This window comes from Melanerpes formicivorus, unplaced genomic scaffold (genome assembly GCF_026170545.1).
Source record: "Melanerpes formicivorus ecotype bairdi unplaced genomic scaffold, bMelFor1.0.p_v2 SCAF_8, whole genome shotgun sequence".
Lineage (NCBI taxonomy): Eukaryota > Metazoa > Chordata > Aves > Piciformes > Picidae > Melanerpes > Melanerpes formicivorus.
The window spans coordinates 20,850,414-20,871,599 of NW_027142360.1; the positions used below are offsets into that span (position 1 = coordinate 20,850,414).

General features: G+C 45.7%; 2 protein-coding genes across 6 annotated transcripts in view; both read left to right on the top strand.

Moving 5' to 3' along the window:
* The first annotated feature begins 401 nt into the window (after positions 1–401).
* On the top strand, positions 402–19,274 carry ADSL (adenylosuccinate lyase). Its single transcript, XM_068142512.1, has 13 exons — positions 402–611; positions 5,102–5,305; positions 6,358–6,402; positions 7,167–7,246; positions 9,776–9,947; positions 10,239–10,285; positions 10,682–10,772; positions 11,592–11,661; positions 12,882–13,029; positions 15,279–15,369; positions 15,913–16,002; positions 18,641–18,817; positions 19,133–19,274. Exons 1-13 carry the CDS (start codon positions 486–488, stop codon positions 19,217–19,219), a joined length of 1,428 nt encoding a protein of 475 aa, XP_067998613.1. The 5' UTR covers positions 402–485; the 3' UTR covers positions 19,220–19,274.
* Positions 19,275–20,839: 1,565 nt separating this feature from the next.
* The window catches only part of SGSM3 (small G protein signaling modulator 3), a 30,212-nt gene continuing 29,865 nt past the window's right edge, over positions 20,840–21,186 (top strand). For 3 of the 5 annotated variants that reach the window (XM_068142517.1, XM_068142516.1, XM_068142519.1), the window contains exon 1: positions 20,845–20,937. The gene's annotated coding sequence lies outside the window, so the exon portion shown is untranslated. Of the gene's footprint in view, positions 20,938–21,186 lie in introns of all 5 variants that reach the window. The other 2 variants (XM_068142518.1, XM_068142520.1) reach the window with 2 other exon arrangements.

The following is a 21,186-nucleotide window of genomic DNA, read 5'->3' on the forward strand; positions in this document are numbered from 1 at the left end:
TTTTCGAAAGATATTGATTGTATTATGTGCAACTCAGTTGCTTACATTATAACTACAAAATATTTTTGGGTTCCTGGAGAGAGAAAAAAAAAAAAAAAAAAAAAAAGGTTAAATAAAAAAAAGGAGTTTAAAAAAAAAAAAAAAAAAGACTAATAAATGTGTTTGGCTGCTAAGCATTTAACCTTGGTGGTTTCCGCACCTTTATTCCGCCGCGCCTCTCTTCCTCTCTGGCTGCTGCGCCCCCGCCGCCATCTTCGGTGCGGCCCTTCCCCGCGCGGCCTCCTTCCGCCAGGGGGCGCCCCCCGCTTGCGCCCGCGGGGCCGTATTCCGCGCTAGGGGCGGGGGCTCTTTGCGACGGCGGGGCGGGGCCACCGCCCGCCCTTATCTGCGGCCGCCGGCGAGCGCTCAGCCCCGGGCGGCTGAAATCGTTTCGCCCTGCCGTGCCGCTGCTGCCATGGCGGCCCCCCCCCGCTGAGGAGGATGCGATGGCGCGCTACCGCTCTCCGCTGGTGTCGCGATACGCCAGCCCTGAGATGGGCTACAACTTCAGCGAGAGGAAGAAGTTCGGCACCTGGAGGCGCCTGTGGCTCTACCTTGCCCAGGCCGAGAAGGTAACGGCGGGACGGGACAATGTCTCTACCCTGGCATGGGACGAGGGCTGGGCAAGAGGGGAAAGGAGAGCTGTCGTGGTTCTGCCACCCCCGTCCCACTTCCCATCACACCCTCAGGGCTCTGGCCCCCGGCGCGGGAACTGGCGGGAAGCACCTCTCTTGCCTGCCCTTGGGCAACCAGACCGAGCAGCGGCCTCGGTTTGCAGCGGCCCAGGTCTGCCCGGAGTGAGCGGCAGAGAGCTGGCCGGAGCGGCGCTGGGGCCGGCCGGAGCGGCGCTGGGGCCGGCCGGAGCGGCGCTGGGGCGGCCCTTCGCCTGTCGGAGGGACGAGGGGGTGTGGGGGTTGTGCAAGGCGGGTCTGACAGGACACCAAGTATGCGATCCCCCCAGCAAATCATCTCTGCTTGGCTCGCACCCTCCCCCGTGCCTGACTTGTGAAATGGGTTTTGTAACGGTTTTGGCAAACAGGTGAGGGCTGTGGGGCCGGGGGTCTGCCTTCTGAGCAAACATCAGTGGCCTTCTTTAGGGCTTGACTGTTTGTTTTTCAGGAGGTGTGACTGATACCACGCAATCAGATTGCGCTCAGTCTGTGCCAACTGGACCACCCCTCACATCTGCAGCCAGCCGTTTAGACAGCTCTTACAGCTGAGAAAAGTTTACTTTTGTGTGAAGTGATCAGAACAGTTACCCTCAGAATTCTTATGTTCCTCACAGGCTAAGTGCCCCCAAAACCAAACCACCCTGTGTTCCCACTGAGATACCAATGAAGTTCATTTAGAACTTTCTTGTGTTTTCCTTTCTACACCAAAATATTCAGCCAGAGCATTTCAGTAGCTGTCCTTCTTAAAGGCATAGCCTAAAACTGTCACACCCTGATAGCACAAAGGATTGGTATCAACTCAGGTGTTCAGAAGCAGTGACTGGAATGCATCCATACGACTGTAAGCTATTATGTTAGATTCTGTGGAGTTAAGGTTGTTGTCTAGTTTAAGCTAGACCTTCTTAACATGATTTGGGTTATGTGTACAGCCCTTCATTACTACTCAGTTGAAACAATCAATTTTCATTAACTTGATTTTTTGTCACTGAGAGGAAAGTCCATGTCAGGTTTTTGACAGTGAAGAAGCTGAAATACATTGTCAGAAAAACAAAGGAAAACCAAGCAAACACAAAAGCACCCTGCCTGCTGACAGGATGGCTTTACCTGCCAGGCTCAACAGTTGCCCATTCATTTTGTACAGCCCTTCATTTTCCATTTTGAAGCACTGGGGTTGTTAGGGAGCAATCTAAGCCCTCTGTCTGGACATCACTGCTAGCGTAAGGGCAGAGAAACACCGTGCTGGAGAATGAGCAAACTGTGTTCATGAATATGCTGCTTCTCCATTCAAGCATCATCCCACTACAGCAGCCTCATTGGTAGTATGCTGCACCAAACATGATATTTTAGAAGCTGAAGATGTAATTTTACACCTGTGTTAAATATGAGTTGCCTTCTGAAATACCATATGCTAGTTGCACCACAGTTGAGATGCTGGAGTGAGCAGACTGCGAACCTCATCTAGTGCAGGAAGTGTAGGTACCAAGACTGGATGCTTAAGGAGCTTTACCACGTTCAAAACAAACACTGCCATATGAATTCCAGTGGATAACCATCACCTTTTCTGCTGTTCAAGAAGGAACTACTTTACATGACTTGCCCAATAGGAGGAAGCAAGCTGCCAAAAGGACTAGTTTTGCATTCTCAAGTCCTTAACTTCAGGTTCCCCTGCCTCTTGACACTTGCTTTCTCCCCCATTGCCACTGCAGAGTTTTATCCCCAGAAGGCAGAGACAGATCTTGCAATTTCTTTAGCACCCTTTTTGTAGTGTGAAGAGGGAGATTGCTATTTTTAACTCTCTCCTCATTACAGAGGAGTTTGTCTTCTGATGTCAGCTCTGGCCTGAAAGAGGAAGAGTCAGCTATTTTCAGCACCTGCTAGCTCTGTTAATGGCTACTTGGTTACAGACAATCAAAGCAGTTTGTTTAGGGTCCTTTTTGAAGGGACATAGTATTTCTTTGGGGGTACATTAAAAAGCAATGAACTATGGGCAACACTTGGAGTAAAGCAGAAGATTAGGAAAATCTAACAATAGGTTTTCTGAAGGTTGCAGGGAAGTAGTTGCAGGGGCCATGAAGTTTCAGACAAAGTACAAGGCTGGGTAAATGGCTTCAATGTGCACCCTACTTAGGGGAGAAGTTTTCAAGCAGTCCACTTGGAATGTGTGAATTAAGAACTGAAAACTTACTTCAGTGGAAACTGGATTAGACAGAGTTGGTTTTTTACAGTTGATGTTTTGCTCCTTACTACAGGCAATACCAGGAGTTTGAAGGAAGAGACTCAGCAAAGCATCTGATTAGTAAAGAGAGGAACTTAAACTGATCTTTTCCCAACTGATAGTAGTTAGTTGGGCTTAAAAGCTGAAGTATCTTGAATTTATGCCCATCCCAAAACTCTAGTTTTAATTTTCTTTAGCATAAATTCATTTGTATTATGGTGCTTCTGTTAAAATCTTGTCCTTCCTCTAAGTCTTGAGCTCTTGCCCTAAATAATGTGTTATTTGAAAGTCAGGTACAAGTACAAATTTCATGGAGCTTTTGTTTCTTCTGGAAGTAGCTTTGACATCCTGCAGCATCAAACTGACAAAGTGTTTTGCACATGTGAAATCTGTTTCCTCTCCTGTAAGAGCCTAGATGGTACTTCATACATTTTTTTTCCTTCATTTTTATGTCATGTGTTCTTCATTAGATGAGCAGCCCAACATCACTCTGTTTGCAGGAGATATTTCATGACATCTGCCTGCTCTGCTCTGGCCCTTAAGGAACAGGGGTGAATGAACAGTCATAGTTGTTACAGTGGCACATCAAAGCATTGGAACAGCCTCAGAGGAATTACAGCTTCACAATGCAGTAGGCACATCACTGACCCCTGGTGCTGGGAGAAAACCCTGTGTTCTCCCTTGGGCAGTTCTACTTGGTTGGAAGGCCATTTGATTGCTTTCTTCCTGAGGTACTGCCAATTATCAGCAAAAGCTCACAGGGAAGAGGCCTCAGGTGATGTTTGTGGATGCATGAGAACAGCATTTGCCTTGGCACTACCTTGCCTCAGTCATATTCCTGTGACAAGTAGTCCTATTCCAGGGGATTCTTTCTTTCCTCTGTACAGCTGTCAATGGCTGCATGCTGTGGCCAGCTTTTCCCAACAGATCCTGCATGTATGGACAGGGCATGAGATTTTGATCTTGGCACAAGAGTGTATTGCCTGCTCAGGTGTCCCTGTGCTTTCAGGCACTTGCACTCTGTATCCCTCAGACAGCAGTCTGGGGCCAGGTGCTTTTCCTCTTTATCTGGACAGTCATGGTTGTGTATACACTTGCAGCATCCTATTTTACGTTCTATGAGTACTAATCTGATGAGAACCTCAAAGACACATCTGCTTCACTTGATGTCTTCTCTAGTTCAGATTCCACATGGGCAAAACACTTTTTCAGCCAGTTTGATTCTGGCCAGAAGCAGCTTTTGTAATACTTTGTATCCTCGAAGCTTTCTGGCTGGCGACTTCTAGTTGCTAATGGCCAAGACTAGCGTTTTAATTTGGAAAAGGCAGTCATGCTGAGTTCATTGTGAGACTTCTAACTTCCCAGTATCAGGAAAAGCTATTTTCCTGAGCTTAGCTTCTGCCAATACAGAGCTGTGCAAGAGTCATACCAGTGTGTAATTCTGAGGTGCAGTGTCTTACTCTAAGTTAGCTTGCTAAAAAGCTTTAGCAGATGTTTTTTGAACAAGAACTAGGAGCATTTATCTCCCTCTTCCAGGTCAAGTAACTAATTTCTCAAGCTTCCAGATTCAGACTGAGATGAAGTACCTTAGGATTTTTGGAATGGTACAAATGTGTATTTTTCCTTACATTCTACATCTGCTGCTTACAGTTGTGTAGATCTCATTGTGATCCAGAGTTTTTCCTGACACAAGCTAGCTAGTGATACGGTGGCTGAATTGTGCCCCCTCAAAGGGTAAATCTCATTAAAAGATGCTAAAACTGTACTATTTTAATGTCACTTTTCCCCACTTGTCTAGTTTTTTATGGTTGTCACAGGGATGTTGCATGATTGAGGAAAGTGTGAAGCCTAAGAGGAACATCTAAGCATGAACACAATCCCATGCTATTGGGAAAGGTTGGAGAACCCTAGAATAAAAGCATTTGCTGTTACAGCTCTTGATTATGCCAGATTGCCATGCTGCCATGAACATCTAAGCATGAACACAATCCCATGCTATTGGAAAAGGTTGGAGAACCCTAGAATAGAAGCATTTGCTGTTACAGCTCTTGACTGTGCCAAATCGCCATGCTGCCATGAGAAGTCATATGGGAAGAAACTGTCTTAACAGTTCCTCTCTCAGTGTGAGTTGTCTGTTAAAGACAAAAAGAAACAGAAAGTTCTTTTGCCTTTGCAGTCACTTGGGCTTCCTATCACTGATGAGCAGATACAGGAGATGGAAGCAAATCTGGACAACATCGACTTCACAATGGCGGCAGAGGAAGAGAAGAAGCTGCGCCACGATGTGATGGCTCACGTTCACACCTTTGCCCACTGCTGCCCAAAAGCTGCAGCCATCATTCACCTTGGAGCAACCTCCTGTTACGTAGGGGATAACACGGTAACATCATATTTCAGAGCTGCAGTTGCTACCCTGGCAGCTCTCTGTAGGCTTTTACTGATAAAATAACATCAGATAGATTTGTCACTTCCCCTTTATCCTAGCTACCCTAAGAGGGCAAGTTTCTCTTGCTTGCTTTCTTTTGATATGAAGTAAGGTCTGCCTGCAAATGAGCTGTTCCATAAGCTCTGCTTGCATGTTAAATATTCAAAGAGATAAGAGATTGTGAGTTGTGTGAACTGTCAGTTACACCAACAAGCCAAGAGTTCAGTGACTTGTACAAGGCCACTTTTGATCTACACAGCCCATGAGCTTTCAACTGCTGGTTGGAATCTCCATGTTAATTCAGAGTGGATAAAGCTTTTCAGTGGCCAAGAGAGTGGATAAGTGTGTTAAGTGAAAAAGGAAGTGCCACTGCTCTGCATGACTGTCAAATGTTTGGGAAAAGCCTGTCTAAAACTGAGTGCAAACTAAAGCCTGATTTCTCAGTACATATTGCTGTTCCCTCACGTCCATGCTGCTGCAAACTTCACATCCACTTTTTTCATGTGATGAGCTGCTGCATGATTATTTTTACCCTACTTCTCTTCAAGCATGTTTGGCTTTCAGGTAGTACCACCTTCCTTGTGACACTTGCTGTACCTCAGTCTCAAGGAGTAAAGACAACTGCTGCCTGCTCAGTCCACTGACTTTCCTGCTGTCTTTAACCTACAGTGCTTGCATTTTCCGCTTGGGATGAATGATTTAGTCTAACGTTCCATGGACATCAGGAGTATGTCCAAATAATCATTCATACTCAGTTAGTGGAAATAGGTCTTCCAACTGTGCAGTAGGAAGTTCTGTGGATAAGTATAGGAGGAGCAGTGATGCATCCAGCAAGTTCACTAAATTCACTGCGAGTTTTGGTACGAGAATGATAGCAGAATTTTCACCTTAAGAAGAGACTTTGGAGCATACAAAGCATATTTTAATTGTCTGTGTCCTTTCTGAGAGAAGCCAATATGCCTGGTCCTTCAGACATGGCCCAAATTTCCTTTCCTTGCTTCTTTCAGGATCTGATTGTCCTCCGTGATGGGTTTGACCTGCTGCTACCCAAGGTGAGAAGGCAGTAGCGCACAGTGTCTCCAGGGTGGGCAGTCCTCTGAATAGCCTGTGTTTAACTTGGCTTTTCCTAAGCCTTGCTGGGAGGCTGAGAGGAGCTGACTGTTTGGGTTATTCTCAAGAAAGCAAACAGTTACCTTCCTTTGCTTTCACAAGTCTTTCCCTAAAGCTGCTTTCCTCACCATGGGAATTAGAAGTGGGTCCTTGTTTATCTGTACCACAGGTACTAGTTCCAGAGAACAGCTGTAGTGTTTTCAGATGCAACTGAGGCATCCCCTTAACTACATTCTTAGGAGTGTGTCAGCATTCAAGACACAATATAATGCAATTTTCTGCAGTCAGATACAGTGAGAGTGTAGTGCAGTGCTGTCTATCTGACTTGAAAGTCTCAGCACCCAGTTTTCCCTGGCCTTCACATCTGTCAGTTATACCCATAGCAGCTTTACTTCTGAACAGTTCCGGGGTAGAGAAAATACTGAGAGAGAAACCAGCTCCAGGATTGGGTCTAGCACAAGGACTAGCCTAGTTTGACCTGAAGTCCAACACGTGTATCATCTCTTGCTTGAGTTCTGTGGCAAGCAAAAGTTACATGCATGCCCTGGAAAAAATGAAATAAAGCAAATTCTGTTACTAGAGGAGAGTATCAGTTGTTTCTCTCCCCTTTTTCTCACAGTGCTCTTGTGCATAAGCGTGCTGGCTTCTGCTGTGAATGTTGGTTTCTCTCATTCTGCCTCTCTTCTGTCCTTCTCGCATTCACCAGCTCGCAAGGGTGATCAGCCGGCTGGCCGACTTTGCTGAGAAGTACGCTGACATGCCTACTTTGGGCTTCACTCACTACCAGTAAGTAGCCATCAGCCTTTGCTTTCACTTTATCAGCTGTGCTTTGGTTAAACTGACCTGCTACTGCTTTTCTTTCATCCTTCTCTTTCCCATCTCTGAAGGGTGGCAGTTGGTCCTGCTGGATGTTGTTAAGACATTGCTGCTGGTTCAGAAAAAGACTCTGTGCCTAACTCCAGGTTATCTCAGGAAATTGAGTTGTTGCTTTGACTTGTTGTCAGCAGTTGTTTAACACAGCTTCATGAGCAATGACTTCCTGGCAAGCACAGATGTGTGTGTTCTGGGCTGCTTCAAAAAGCATGACTGGGAATTGCAGCAAGCCTGTCTTCCAGTCACATTTTCATTGGTTTTCTGTCAGTTAAGGTAGTTTCAAATGCAGCTTGGAAAGGTCTGCTGGCCACTTGGTACTACAGCTATGCTGTCTCTATAGCTGAAGCTTTCTTCTGAAGTGATGGTTCAGAATCCATCTGTTTGCATACATCCCTGAGAAGAATCAGGAAGAATTTCTTCTGACATGATCATACTGATTCCTGTCTCTTGGGAAACTTAATGCCTCTTGTGCAGCAATTCCAGCACTTGACTGCAGATAGGATAGGATAGGGTGGAATGTACAGAGCAGGATAGGATAGGATAAGATATTTTTAGGCTGACTACTGAAAAGAAGCAGAAGATCTTGGTAGGTCTGTTGTTGAAGTAGATAACTATCGGCTGCTCCATGAACAATTTGTATTCAGAGGCATTAAACTACAGCCTGGGGTAAGCCTGGATCTTTTGCCTCAGTGAGGTAGACCAGAAGCAGGGAAATTAAGCAGAGGTCATGTCAGAGTCTGGCACTTCAGAATCTCTCCAGAAGGAGAGAAAGAGCATCATCAGGCCATGTCTCTGATTAAGTGTCTTGCTGTATGTGCCATGTCAGTTCAATCAGCTCTAGTCCTAGGCCTCTCTTGATCTGTGGCTTTTTGGAGAATTCTCTGGGCTCAGTTTTGTCTTGGCATTTGGAAAGAGTACAAAGGACTATTCAAGAAACATATGCAAGGCAAAGTTGTAAAAACTGAGGTGAAGAAGGCATTGATACCTCAGCCTTTTCTGTGTCCTGTATTGGCCTCATTTGTGAAGGTGTCCATGTTTTCTATAGCCTTTCATTTTCCTGCTTATGTACTTGCAGAGGACTTTCTTGATGCCTTTTTGCATCCCACAGCGAATTCATCCATAGAATCATAGAATGGTAGGGGTTGGAAGGGACCTCTGGAGATTATAGAATCCAACTCCCCAGCCAAGCCAGGATCACCTAGGGCAGGCCACACAGAAGCACATCCAGGCAGGTTTTGAAAGTCTCCAGAGAAGGAGACTCCACAACCTCTCTGGGCAGCCTGTTCCAGTGCTCCATCAACCTCACAGTAAAGAAGTTTTTGCTCGTGTTGAGGTGGAACTTCCTGTGTTCAGGTTTGTCTGTTGCCCCTCATCACAGGTTTGGCTTTCCTAGCCCTGTCCCTGCAGTGTTAGACACTTTTTGTATTCCTCTTGTTTCTTCCTTCCCAGCTTCCACGTCTTGTATCCTTCCTTTGTTATGTCTGAGCTTGAACAGCACATACACTTTTTACGAACACTACAGAAGTCATCTCTGGAGTTCATGTGGACGTTTTGAAGGGCTCTGTCTACTATCCCCATTTTCTCCTCAAAGTATTTGCAGGGGGATGTAGTGGTAGAAGCTTGCAGCTACTCATTTCAAGACAGAGGTCCTAAGAACATCATTATTAATTACTGCACATTTGCCCAGAGGCTCAGGAAGGGTGGGGGGAGAGGGTGTAAACAAAACCAGGAGTCCGTTAAAGGAATCATTTAAAATCACAATGAGTATGTAGATGTTTCTGCACTGAGAAATGCACGCCAGTGCTATCAGTTACCCAGGATGTCCTCTGTGCCCTGAGGGAACAGAATTAAAGTGGGAGATGGATGCCGCCCTGTCTCTAGAGCCCGGTCTCCCTGGTGGGCAGAATTCTACCAGCGATGCGTTGCGAGGGCCGCCAGAGGGCGCCATCCACTAGCGGAGCGGGCCCTGGGAGCGGCACCTGCAGTGGCTGACTGAAGGGCTCTGAGAGGGGCACCTGCACAGACTGAGGCTGTGCTGCTGGCCGTGACCAATGCCCTGAAACCCATTCTAGATATTCTGCCTAATAGGACTTCAGTCACATTATTTAGGAAATTCTCAAAAGCAGTAGTAGTGAAGCACTCTCAGGTGCCAATTTTCATTTATTTCTTAATCACCTAATGCATGCAGAAACTTCAATGACTGTTTTCTCTTGATGTAATTACATCCAATTCTTGAAAAGAATGATAATATCTTTACTACCATTTACTGCTGACGTGGGTGTGCTGTTGCGTCTTCCTGCGTAAGCCTCTTCATTTGTGCTCAGAGGAGTCAGACCAACCCACGAGGAGGTCGTGACAATAGACTGAACAGCAAAGATCAGTCATCCTTCTGGAGCTGTGCAAATTGCCAACAACTCACATTTTGTTCTGGGTTGTTTTCAGACCTGCCCAGCTCACCACTGTGGGGAAACGCTGCTGCTTGTGGATTCAGGACTTGTGTATGGACCTGCAGAACCTGGAGCGGGCTCGGGATGACCTGCGTTTTCGGGGTGTCAAAGGCACCACTGGCACTCAAGCCAGCTTCTTGCAGCTCTTTGAGGGAGACCATAGTAAAGTAAGTTAGATAGCAAGTCTCCACTCCAGGCTATCTTTGCAAGTCTCTTCTCTAGAATGCTGTTCTTTTGGGGAGAACATGTAGGTTCTGGCATTGCAGTGGGCCTCTGAGGCCAGCTGACAAGGCCTTGTGTGACGGTGAGCAGGATTTGGGGTTGGGGTGTTTCCCAGCAAGTATAACATTTGTTGACAGTAAACTGAGAATGCAAAGGATCATTTTTTGCTGTTTCTGACCTTTGTTGCATTCTGAGTTCTCTTTGTTTTGTTTTGTTTTTTCCCCCTTCACACTGAGGTTGAAGAGCTGGACAGATTAGTGACTGCAAAGGCAGGATTTAAGCGGTATGTAACAAGCATGATTAGCCACCTAACTTTGGTGCTAACAAAACGACCCATGCTGTTCAGCCTAGTCTAGATTCCTCTGGCTGCCAAACTGTGCTGCTGTGGACTTATTCCCTTTGCCATCTTTCATTCCCAGCTGCAGCTTCCCACAGGAAACTTCGTCTCCTAAACAGGTTACTTCTACCTGTCTCCCTGTTAAAGTACAGCTGGCTGTTTCCCCTCTGCTTTCCTCTCTCCCATCTGCATGCTGCCCTAAAGTGACAGCTGGTATCCAAAGTTGTTCTTGTCAGGGCAGAATGACAACCCTCCATTTCAAAAGCCATGTCACTCCTTGCTCAGAGTGTTGCAGTGCAGCTCTATCTGTCTGGAACACTCAATTTCTGTGCTCATTTTTAGGTCTTACATGGTCACAGGGCAGACCTATAGTCGCAAGGTGGATATTGAAGTCCTGTCTGTGCTGGCCAGTCTTGGGGCATCTATACACAAGGTGAGTGCCCTATTTATGTAGATTAGGAAGAGTGGGATACATTTTAGAGCTTGAAGAGAAGGTGCTCATGGCACAGAACACCGTTCTCAAGAAATGTTAATTGCTGCTTCTTGTTCTGTCGTTCTCTTTGTGATGATGTAAATTCACCACAGGATACATGCTTTAGTAATCAAACCTCAGAGATTTTAAGACCAGTGGCAAACTGAAGAAAGTTTACTGAGCATATGGGTTAACAAATCCCATACCAGATATTAAGTCTAATCCATGCTAAATTGATCCAATCAGAGTAAATGTCTTTCCTGGTGGTGCACAAGTGTTTGAATTTCACCATTAGCTCCTAGTGAATTGCCTTGCTGATAATGGTGTTATTTTCTCTGTCCTTGTGGATTCTTTTCATTGATTTATTTGTAGTTCCTCCTCCTCCTTCTCTTGGCCTAAAGTGATCTGGGGTGTTTTCTTCTGGTTCTGTTTTATAGGCTGGCTGGTTCAATGCTCTTGTATCTCTCTGCGAATCACTGTAATTTTGTTAAGCATTTTCACTGCTCCCCCCTGGTGTCTCCCTGCAAACATTTGCCCTTCTTGGAGTCCTGTTCTATTCTGTGAACACTTTTTTTTCCATATTCTTTCTTGACTGGGATTTTTAGGCCTGGAAGTATGATTGCAGTATCAATTTATTATTTTTTGGGGGGGTCAACTGTTTCACTGTATCCCAAAGTTAGTTCCTGACGCAGCTGCAAACACTTCCAGAGCACTAACAAGAGTCTGTACCGGTGTGTATTAATTTGGTTCTCTTTGTTAATTTATTGCTGTTTTTTCTAGATTTGTACTGACATTCGTCTTTTGGCCAACCTGAAGGAGATAGAGGAACCCTTTGAGAAAGAACAGATTGGTAAGGGATGGGAGACATTCCCTGGACCCATGCATGTGTTGTTTCGTTTATGTTGGTGTAGCCTTTTCACAGTATCACAGTATAACTAAGGTTGGAAAGGACCTCGAGGATCAACAAGTCCAACCTATCACCACAGACCCCATGACTAGACCATGGCACCAAGTGCCACATCCAATCCCCTCTTGAACACCTCCAGGGATGGTGACTCCACCACCTCCCTGGGCAGCACATTCCAATGACAAATGACTCGCTCGGTGAAGAACTTTCTCCTCACCTCGAGTCTAAACCTCCCCTGGCACAGCCTGAGACTGTGTCCCCTTGTTCTGGTGCTGGTTGCCTGGGAGAAGAGACCAACCCCTTCCCGGCAACAACACCTTTCAGGTAGTTGTAGAGGGCAATGAGGTCACCCCTGAGCCTCCTCTTCTCCAGGCTAAACAATCCCAGCTCCCTCAGCCTCTCCTCATAGGGCTTGTGCTCAAGGCCTCTCCTGATTCTGACATTGCTCAAAGGGTTTTTAGGTGAAAGAAAGTCCAGACAGGCAGCCTAAGTAGTTGCATAGGACTGAATCAGAAAATTAAGTCTTAGTCACATTTGTTACTTCAATCATTCTACTCTCCATGGTTGATTTTGATATCCATTCACCAGGCCAACAGTAGAAGTATCTGGCTATGAAGGACAATGTTACTGAGCCTGTGGGGTCTTGAACACTGCTGAAGTTGCCATGGGTAGCCTAGAGGGTTGGTGCTAAATGCTGCATTAAACATTAACTCCCTTTGTTCTTTTTAGGTGGTAGTACTACTTCTGTTTTGCAGAATTGCAAAATGCCTTCTCACTTTTCTTTCTCCTCACATTTTGATGTCTCTGATCAGAAGACGAATTGTGGCAGCATCATTTTCTTTACGCCATTTTGTCCTTACAAAATCATCTTATTTTGGTGCTTTAGTCAAAACTATGATTCCTGCCAGGGAGGTGGTTGAGGCCCCATCCCTGGAGGTGTTTAAGCCCAGGCTGGATGAGGCTCTGGCCAGCCTGATCTAGTGTGGGGTGTCCCTGCCCATGGCAGGGGGGTTGGAACTAGATGATCCTTGTGGTCCCTTCCAAGCCTGACTGATACTATGATACTATGACACGTTTTTCTTACACGGGGGAGGAACTTCATCCCTTGCCCCTGAATGCACTGCTCCTGTGTCCCGTTTCCATCACTCTTTCTCTTTTCACAGGTTCCAGTGCTATGCCTTACAAGAGGAATCCAATGCGTTCAGAACGCTGCTGCAGCCTGGCTCGACACCTGATGACTCTGGTGATGGATCCCCTCCAAACAGCCTCTGTGCAGTGGTTTGAGCGCACCTTGGATGACAGTGCCAACAGGTTTGTTTAGCTCTTGCAGTGCAGCAATTTAGAAAATACTGGGTTTAAACTAAACCCACAAGTTACCACCTTGATGCAAAGGAGTCTCAGTAGAATCTAGAGACTACAGAGCGGTTTCCTCTCTAAGATCAGATGAAAACTGTTGGGGTGCTGTTAACGTCAAGATCTTCTGCAAAGTAAATCAGCAGAGAGAGGGAGGGATGCAGAAGCCTTGGTAGTAGGTTGTTCTTGTAGTCTTCCTGTTTCCACAGCGTGCTGTAGCAGTTCTCACATTGCTCAGATTTTCCTCCCTGTCTGTTTTGAATGTGGTTTTTGACCCTGCTTCTGTAAGAATTAATTCAGCGTTTTATCTGTAACACTTTAACTCCCTCCAAATAATCTAAAGAAACTTATTTTCATCTTTTTGTTGCATCACGCTCTACATGAAATAGTTCAGATCCTATAAAGGAAACAAAAAAGAGCACAAGCTTTTTGGTTTTGGGTTTTTTTTAAAGTACTATTTCCTTAAAACCTGTGCAGGTCTTTTAGCTGTTGCTTAGCAAACTCTGCTTCTGTTTTCTAGTTCTTCATTATTGCTTTTTTGAGATGAGAAAAAGTTATCACTAAGTATTTTCAAGTCAATTACAGCAATTAAATTCAATGCTTCCATCTTCCAGTTAGCACTAGATTTGTGTAAATCTCATATTTGCCTTTTGATATATTTTTAGAATAGACTAGACTAGACTAGAATAGACTAGAATAGAATAGAATAGAATTTACCAGGTTGGAAAAGACCTTCGAGATCATCGAGTCCAACCTATCATCCAACACCATCTAATCAACTAAACCATGGCACCAAGTGCCACATCCAGTCCCCTCTTGAACACCTCCAGTGATGGTGACTCCACCACCTCCCTGGGCAGCACATTCCAATGGCAAATCTCTCTTTCTGGGAAGAATTTCTTCCTAACATCCAGCCTAAATCTCCCCTGGTGCAGCTTGAGACTGTGTCCTCTTGTTCAGTCCTGGGTCTGAATCATACCTGGAGCTATATTGATTTCCAAAGAATCCCAGTAGTCCTCTAATCTTCCAGAATCTTAACAATCTGTAGACTTTTTAAAACATGGGGCTTGTGGAACCATGAATAACAGCACTTTTGGCTACACACCAGCATTCAGATTGTTAGTGAGAATGTTGTTATAGAAATGTGTCCACAAACATAAGGTGTGCATAAAATGTCCCCAAAGCATAGAAGATCTCTTCCCAAAAGGCCTTTACTCCACAGCTGCTAGTCTTGTTAAGGGAAGAGCTGCACAGGCAGCAGAAAACCTCTAAGAAACTGAATACCGGTTGATGTGATGTGTTGATTTTCCAATAGCTACCAAGTGTTGGGAGATACACCAGGATCTCTCAAATTGTATTTTCACCTCCTCTAACAGGAAGGGTCTTCTGTCCACTTCATAACCCAGTTTATAAAAACCAACCCTTTGCCTTGCATTCTTCTTGTTAAAGGTAAAATGATTTGAAAGGAGAGCACGTCAGAGAAAATGCTGTCAACCTACAAAGCAGCAAAGTCCTTTTGAAGACAGTGTGATAGAACTGGGAGCTTGAAATGTAGCACAAGGTTCAAGTACTACTGTCTTCCAAAGGTTCACAGTTTAGAATGGGCCAGGCACTGCTGTTGCAGATGGATGATGCTGTAACTGCTGCACTGTGATGTGGAGCCTTTTGCCTGAAACAGCTCAGTTCCAACTGCTTCTATCCTTTCCCTCTTTTCCTTGTTGTCATGCTTTTTTTGCCAGGAGCTGGTCTCTTGGAGGAAGCCCCCACTTCATGCGTGGTTCACTTTGCAAGTTCTCCACTAAGCGCAGCCAGGCACAGCATGACAGCACACCATCTCTTACTCCTGGAGAGTAGGGCAACACAGAACACATAGGGGAAGACACACATGTATTTGCTAGCTCTGTAAATTGCTGTGTGATGGTTTAATTATTTTTGAGCTTTCTATGGGTGCTTTCACTCTTCCTCTCTCTTCCACTCTCTACTAACAAAGGAAACATCAACTGAGACCCAAAACCCCCTCCCACCTCCCCAGCTTGAGCTCTACTGCTATAAAACGCTCTTTAGCTTTCCTGGTTGTGACCTTCAGCTTCAGTTCCAGCTTTAGGGCCACAGCAATGCTATTTACAGAAACTGAAGAGCTGGATCTGAGGTAGATTGGAACGTGGCCTTTATTGCTAACTGGGGCCCTGGGTATGTGTGTTTCATAGGCGCGTGTGTCTGGCTGAGGCTTTCCTCACAGCTGACATCATTCTGAGTACACTGCAGAATATCTCCGAGGGACTTGTGGTATATCCAAAGGTAAAGCAGGAGATAATGTGTGCAGTCAGTGTTGCATCTTTGGTAATGCTGCAGCTATGCCAAAGTGTATCAAAAATCCTCCCACTCAGAGGATTACATTTCTATCTGTTAGCTCAAGTGGCTTCTGAATGTTGCCCTTCATTCTCACTCTTGGCAGGACAGACATGAAAGGGTGCTTTTGAAAGCAAAAGGTAGTACATTCAAAAATTCTCCAAAAGGATATTTTCCCCTGAACTACACAATGGAGCTGTAGAACTTACCATCAAAAAATACCTGTCAAGGCAGATCTCATACAGTCCTGTGACTTACCTATAGGTTAAAAACACCCCTGACTGTCCACCTTTACCACGTCCTTTACAAGATAAACAGTCTAAGTGTTATCAGGTTCAGTACTGGGATTTCTGTGGCTAAGTTCACAAAGAGAAACAATCTTTGCATTACTGGCCAGTCCTGGAGATTCAAAGGGAGAAATTTCCCTGGGACTCCCAGTTGTTTACAGAATTGCTATAATGCTGTTTCTCTTTTCTGTTTGCTCTGTTTAAGGTGATTGAGAGGAGGATCCGTCAGGAGCTGCCCTTTATGGCCACAGAGAATATAATCATGGCGATGGTGAAAGCTGGGGGCAATCGTCAGGTACAAGTGCAGTCAAAATTACACCTTTGTTCATTGCCTGGCATTTCACCCCAGAGAAACAGAAGTGCTTGACCATATCACCTGATTTTGTTCTCCACCTCCTCCTACAGTTACTGATAGCACAGTGGTACTGCAAAGCCAGACTGCTCTCTGAGGAGATAGTAGTTGTGGTGGGTCAAAGTTTCCCCCCAGCATTAACTTCAGCCAGACTAACTCAGAAGCAAATGAAGCTGTATTTACAAGCAAAAACTACACTCTACAATGGAATGCAATGGATATGTACAAAATATACAGTATTTACAGTATTATACAGATATTTACAATTAGCAAACACCACCCCTGGTCAAGGAGACCAGGGAAGCTATTCCACTGCCCCCCCCCATCCCCTGTCCCAAGAGAGAGAGAGTTGAGGGAGGAGGCAGTGGGTTAGACCTATCCAAGGCCAGCCAGAAGCGCGTTATCTCTCCTGAGGAAAGCAAAACAGCCAAGATCAGAAGAGAAAATGGAAAGAATTGTAGTGGTACAGCTCCTCTTCTTCCAGATACTTACCCAATGAATTTGTTTAGAGTAATCTTTTGTTTTCCCTTTTTACACCCCAGAGTAATTTATTTATACTTTTCTACTTTCCTGCTTGAAATCTGCAGCTACATTTTAAAGGCATAGCCTAAAACCAGCACACAGTATTTACAGCTTGGAACACTGTGTGTTGAGCTCATCTGTCTGTCTGTGCTGGAGAAGAGGGAGACCTGTTTTTATATTAGATACTAGTAGGCGTTTTCTTTTGGTAAACGTTGAAGGCACTTGGAACACAGGCCAGGCTGCTTTAAATGGAGCATGTTGGCACTTGGCTACCTTACAAATTAAAAGCATGATTCAGTGCTGTTAATGAAAAAGCAAGTAAGAACCATTCATTCATGTGTCCCTCTTCTGTAATTCAGGATAGTGCTTTTTGTCGTCAGTTCTGGCCCTTCTTTCAGTTTTATGTGCTCAAGCAAATGGAGATTAAATCTTTTCCTTAGTAAATAAATCCAGACACAATTAGGTTATAGTTTTCTTAGCAGTTGATTTCCTAATTCAGTTTCAAACTGATAACCATATTTACATGTTAACAAACCATCTTATTTCCACTTACCTTTAGGTAGTAATTCGTCCTTCTATGATGATTTTCACAGCAGGGCCAGAAGTTAAACTTGCAAGATAGCAACAGTGGAAAGGTTTGCTGGGAGTTTTGAACATGATATGAAGTTCTAGTTCCCTGGACTATTTCTGGCAGCTCATCCATATTGTCAGGGCTTTTTAACATTTCAAAGGGTTTTTTTTTCCTTTGTGTCTCAAGTTTGCCACTGGGTCAGTTAGTAAGCTTCCCAATTAAAGTATAAAGAGTCACACCATGTTGGTCAGTGTCATGGTTCTCTAGAAAAGTAGCCTACACTTACCTCAGTGGTCCTCTATTTTGATTAGATTGAAGAGTGAATTTCATTTGTTTGCTATTGACCTACCTTCTTTCTGGAGGTGGCTAATTACAAGTTGAAGGAGTTTAGCACATGTCAAATCTGTTCTTATTCACATTGGTATGTTCTGTTTTCACATTCTGGGAACCCCAGAACAGCACATTTTCTGTGCTTTCCCACCTCACAGCATAGAAACTCGCTTTCTTCCCCCACCACTGAACAGCTCCCTCCCCTAAACATCCAGAAGACAGATCTGTTCACTTAAGGCAGGTCAGTGCTGAAGCAAGATGGCCTTTGGGTGGAGGAAACCAGGAACAGGAGATAATTTTTCTCCTGACTGAAGACAGATAAAGGATAATAGATGTGAGGAGAAGATCCTTACATGTCTGTAAATGCAACCACATGACTTTTTAGGGGCAGCAGGGCAGCATCTGATTTTGCAGCTGGGGCCTGACTAAGCTGAGTTCTCTTGTTTTTACACATTGATTCCACAGGAAATCAAGGCATTAGGAAATGTTGCTGAACAACTGTTATGAGGGTTTTCCCCATTCTTAGTGTCGTGTGAGGGTTTTCTGGGAGAGAATGTCTTAAGGCCTCAAGTTTTTAATAGCTGCTTTTGTCTTCAGTCTGTCCTTATGTAAGCTGTGGTTTACCTCATCTCACTGCTCATTAAGTTTGTTTCTTTTCCCTTTTCCAAACCTCTAGAGGTTTTATGCTGTTGTGCTCCCAAGATGTTCCATGCAGGGCTTGACTAGTGATGAATAAGGAATTCCTTTATTACAGTACATAGAATATTTTGGGAACAGTTACTCTACTCTGTCTTTGGAAAAATCATGCAAGTAGAGAATAGAACAACCAAAAAAACAATCCTATGACAACTCTTAAAAGCATCTGGGGAGTCAGAAGAAGTGTAAAGAATTATACCACCAACTCACAATACTGGAATCCAAGAGAGTATGTGTGTGTCATTCAGGCTGTTTTAGCTTCAAAGGACAGATGTGTAAGGATGAAGACAGTCTTATTTTAACAGAGTGGTATATGAGCCACTGCAGTCAGTCCAAGCTGTCTCAGTTGTGTGTTACCCAGTGCAGTACACTTCCAAGTTTCTCCCGCACAAGTTAGTGGGATGAGTGTGTGCTACCAGTAGCAATGGAATAGCTTTTTTCTTTTCCCCTCCTCTTCTAAAGGACTGCCACGAGAAGATTCGAGTTCTCTCCCAGAAAGCTGCTGCTGTTGTGAAACAGGAAGGGGGTGATAATGACTTCATCGACCGTGTCCGTGCTGATTCTTACTTTGCCCCTATCCATAAACAACTTGAAAGTCTGTTGGATCCCTCCTCCTTCACTGGACGTGCTCCTCAGCAGGTGAAGTAGTGGAAAGAGGCTACAGGTGTTACAGGTTGTAATGCAGTGTGTTGCTTAATCCTGCATGCTTTCGTGTGCCAGAGAGTGTACATGTTACATCCCTCTGCCCATGCTACTAAGACTGACACATTTATCTCTCTCATTTTCCTTGGCTTCCTTGTCTGTCTTTGTGGGCTTCACATTTTTGACTCTGGACTTGTCAGACTGCTAGGTGTCTCTGTGAAACAGATCCCAGTGAGACAAGCAGGTCTGAATGGGGAGGAGAGGGCAAGCCCCTTTTTTTTTGCTAATTTTCTCTTTCCCATCCTTGAACAGGTGGCAAAGTTCCTGAAGCAGGAAGTGCGGCCAGCGTTGGATCCATACCAAAACAAGATGGGTGGGAAAATTGAGCTGGCACTTTAGGTATACTCTGCAAAGGTGTGTGGGTGCAGGATAATAAAAGCCTTATTGAACCAGGTCTGCTTACTGTGTCACCTTGTTTTGGTTCTCTACAGTACATTTAGCACCCAGATGGGCTCTTCATTCTTTGTCTGATGTTTAATCAAGCTTTCAACTTCTGTGCTGAGTTACTGAGAAATGCTTGATTGTGACAGGGTAACTTTATCACAGTACTTTTCACTGGCCCCTTATAGAGCATTGCCAAGTGCTGCCTGACATGTATGACTGACTGAGCAGAGGTAAGGGGAACTGAGCCCACTTCCCTTTCCATCTTACTCTTTTGCTCTTAAACTTCTTCTACAGGTGTCTGAAAAGATGGTAAAATATTTTCCTGGCTTTCAGAGTACTGTGATTTGGGCAGCAAATAGGCCCCAAAAAATGAGAATAATGAAAGGCAAAGGCCATAGAACTTCCTGGCTCATCTGTTAGTCCTTCAGTGCTCCCTTGCTAGTTTAATACTGTACACATGGGTCTGAAAATCGTATTTCCAGATGTGGGTTAGGAACCAGCTGTTGTGATTTACTTTTCCAAGTCCTTTGCTGTAGGTGTTTGATACTGAATGGCATTTGGACTCCTGGCACGTGGCAGTCACTCTCTATTGCAAGTTTAGTCTGATAAGGAGAGAAAAAAAGGCACTGCAATTCATTGCATGCCACAGAAATTCAGGGTTTGGTCTTATTTCTGACCCTGACACATTCTGTTGGCAATGTCTCTGCTTTACTGGACATGACTTAAACTGAAAGGATGCCCGTTCCTCTTCTCCCAGTGTTGTTATATTACAACCCCCTTCCTTTGCTTGAGTGCAATCAAAAGCTCCCTCTTACCTCTGTTACTTAGACTCAGAGATGACATGATCAGAATTGCTTGATTCTTCTTTCAAGTGTGATTTAAGGAAAGCAGAACTAACTGAAAGACTAGACGATGGCCACCTGTGAGGCACTGGACTTCTTTCCCTGCAAAGTTTAAAAAGAGTAACAGTGACACAAGGAAAATGTCACCTTCCCACAACAGTGGCACATAGACAGGTCCTTTTGGTGGCTTCTACTCCTCTTTGGAAGAGCTTTGTTGAGGACCTTGCTTTGTTTTTTCCAGTGGTACCAGATCACGGTGTAGTCCCCCCCTCTCCAAGGTTGCTCATGTAGGTTGCCAAGAAGTGCCTCAGAAGCACGTCTAATTCACAGGACCGGAACACTCCTCCAGTCCCCTCTGGTCCTCGCCCCTGTAGTCCGTGTCCATGAGAAACGCGACCTCTAAAGCAGTAGTTAGCCTGTGCCTTGCTTTGAGGAGAAACGAATCTAGATCTGAATGATGGAAAAGAACTCAGCAGCTTCTACCCACGCCTCCTCCGAGGCTGGTACAGGGGCTAAGCACAACCCTCCCTGCTGCTTCTTCCCACCCCGCCACCTGCACTCTCCACGGCTTCATGCCGCCTGCTCTGTGCGAAGGGGGCTGCGGGAGCCACGCCCGCTGCTCGCCACGCGCGGCCGACAGGTCCCTCCCCGCCGCGCGGCGGCTCTGGCCTACAGCCCCCACAGCGCCCCGCGCCGCCGCCCGCCTGCCGCGCGTGCGCCGCGCCGCCCTCCCGAGCGGCGTGTGGGGGCCGCCGGGTCGGGGTCGAGCGCCCGCCCCGTGGGGACAGCGCGGCGGGCAGGCGGTGCTGGGGACACCGCCGGGGAGAGCAGGTGAGTGCCTGCGGGGCTGCCGCGGCCGGCCCAGCGTTGGCGAGCAGCGCTAGGCGTGGGGAGAAGGGAAGGTGTCCTGCTGGCGGGCAGGAGGTCTCGGCGGGCCGCCCCTCGCCCTCCGGGGCTGCCAGCCCCGCTCCTTCTCGTTAATGCTCGCGCCACCTGGGGGAAGCCCCGCGCGCCCCTCCCGCGGCGCCTCACCCCTTCTCTCCCTACTCTTTGCGGTGCCCCTCGAGGGGGGGGGACTGA

Bases quoted from the DNA above. Each gene is read 5' to 3' on its own strand.
- ADSL (XM_068142512.1), top strand. From the start codon at position 486: ATGGCGCGCTACCGCTCTCCGCTGGTGTCGCGATACGCCAGCCCTGAG. The intron at 612-5,101 runs GTAACGGCGGGA...TTGCCTTTGCAG, and splicing joins ACCTTGCCCAGGCCGAGAAG to TCACTTGGGCTTCCTATCAC. The intron at 13,030-15,278 runs GTTTGTTTAGCT...TGTGTTTCATAG, and splicing joins TTGGATGACAGTGCCAACAG to GCGCGTGTGTCTGGCTGAGG.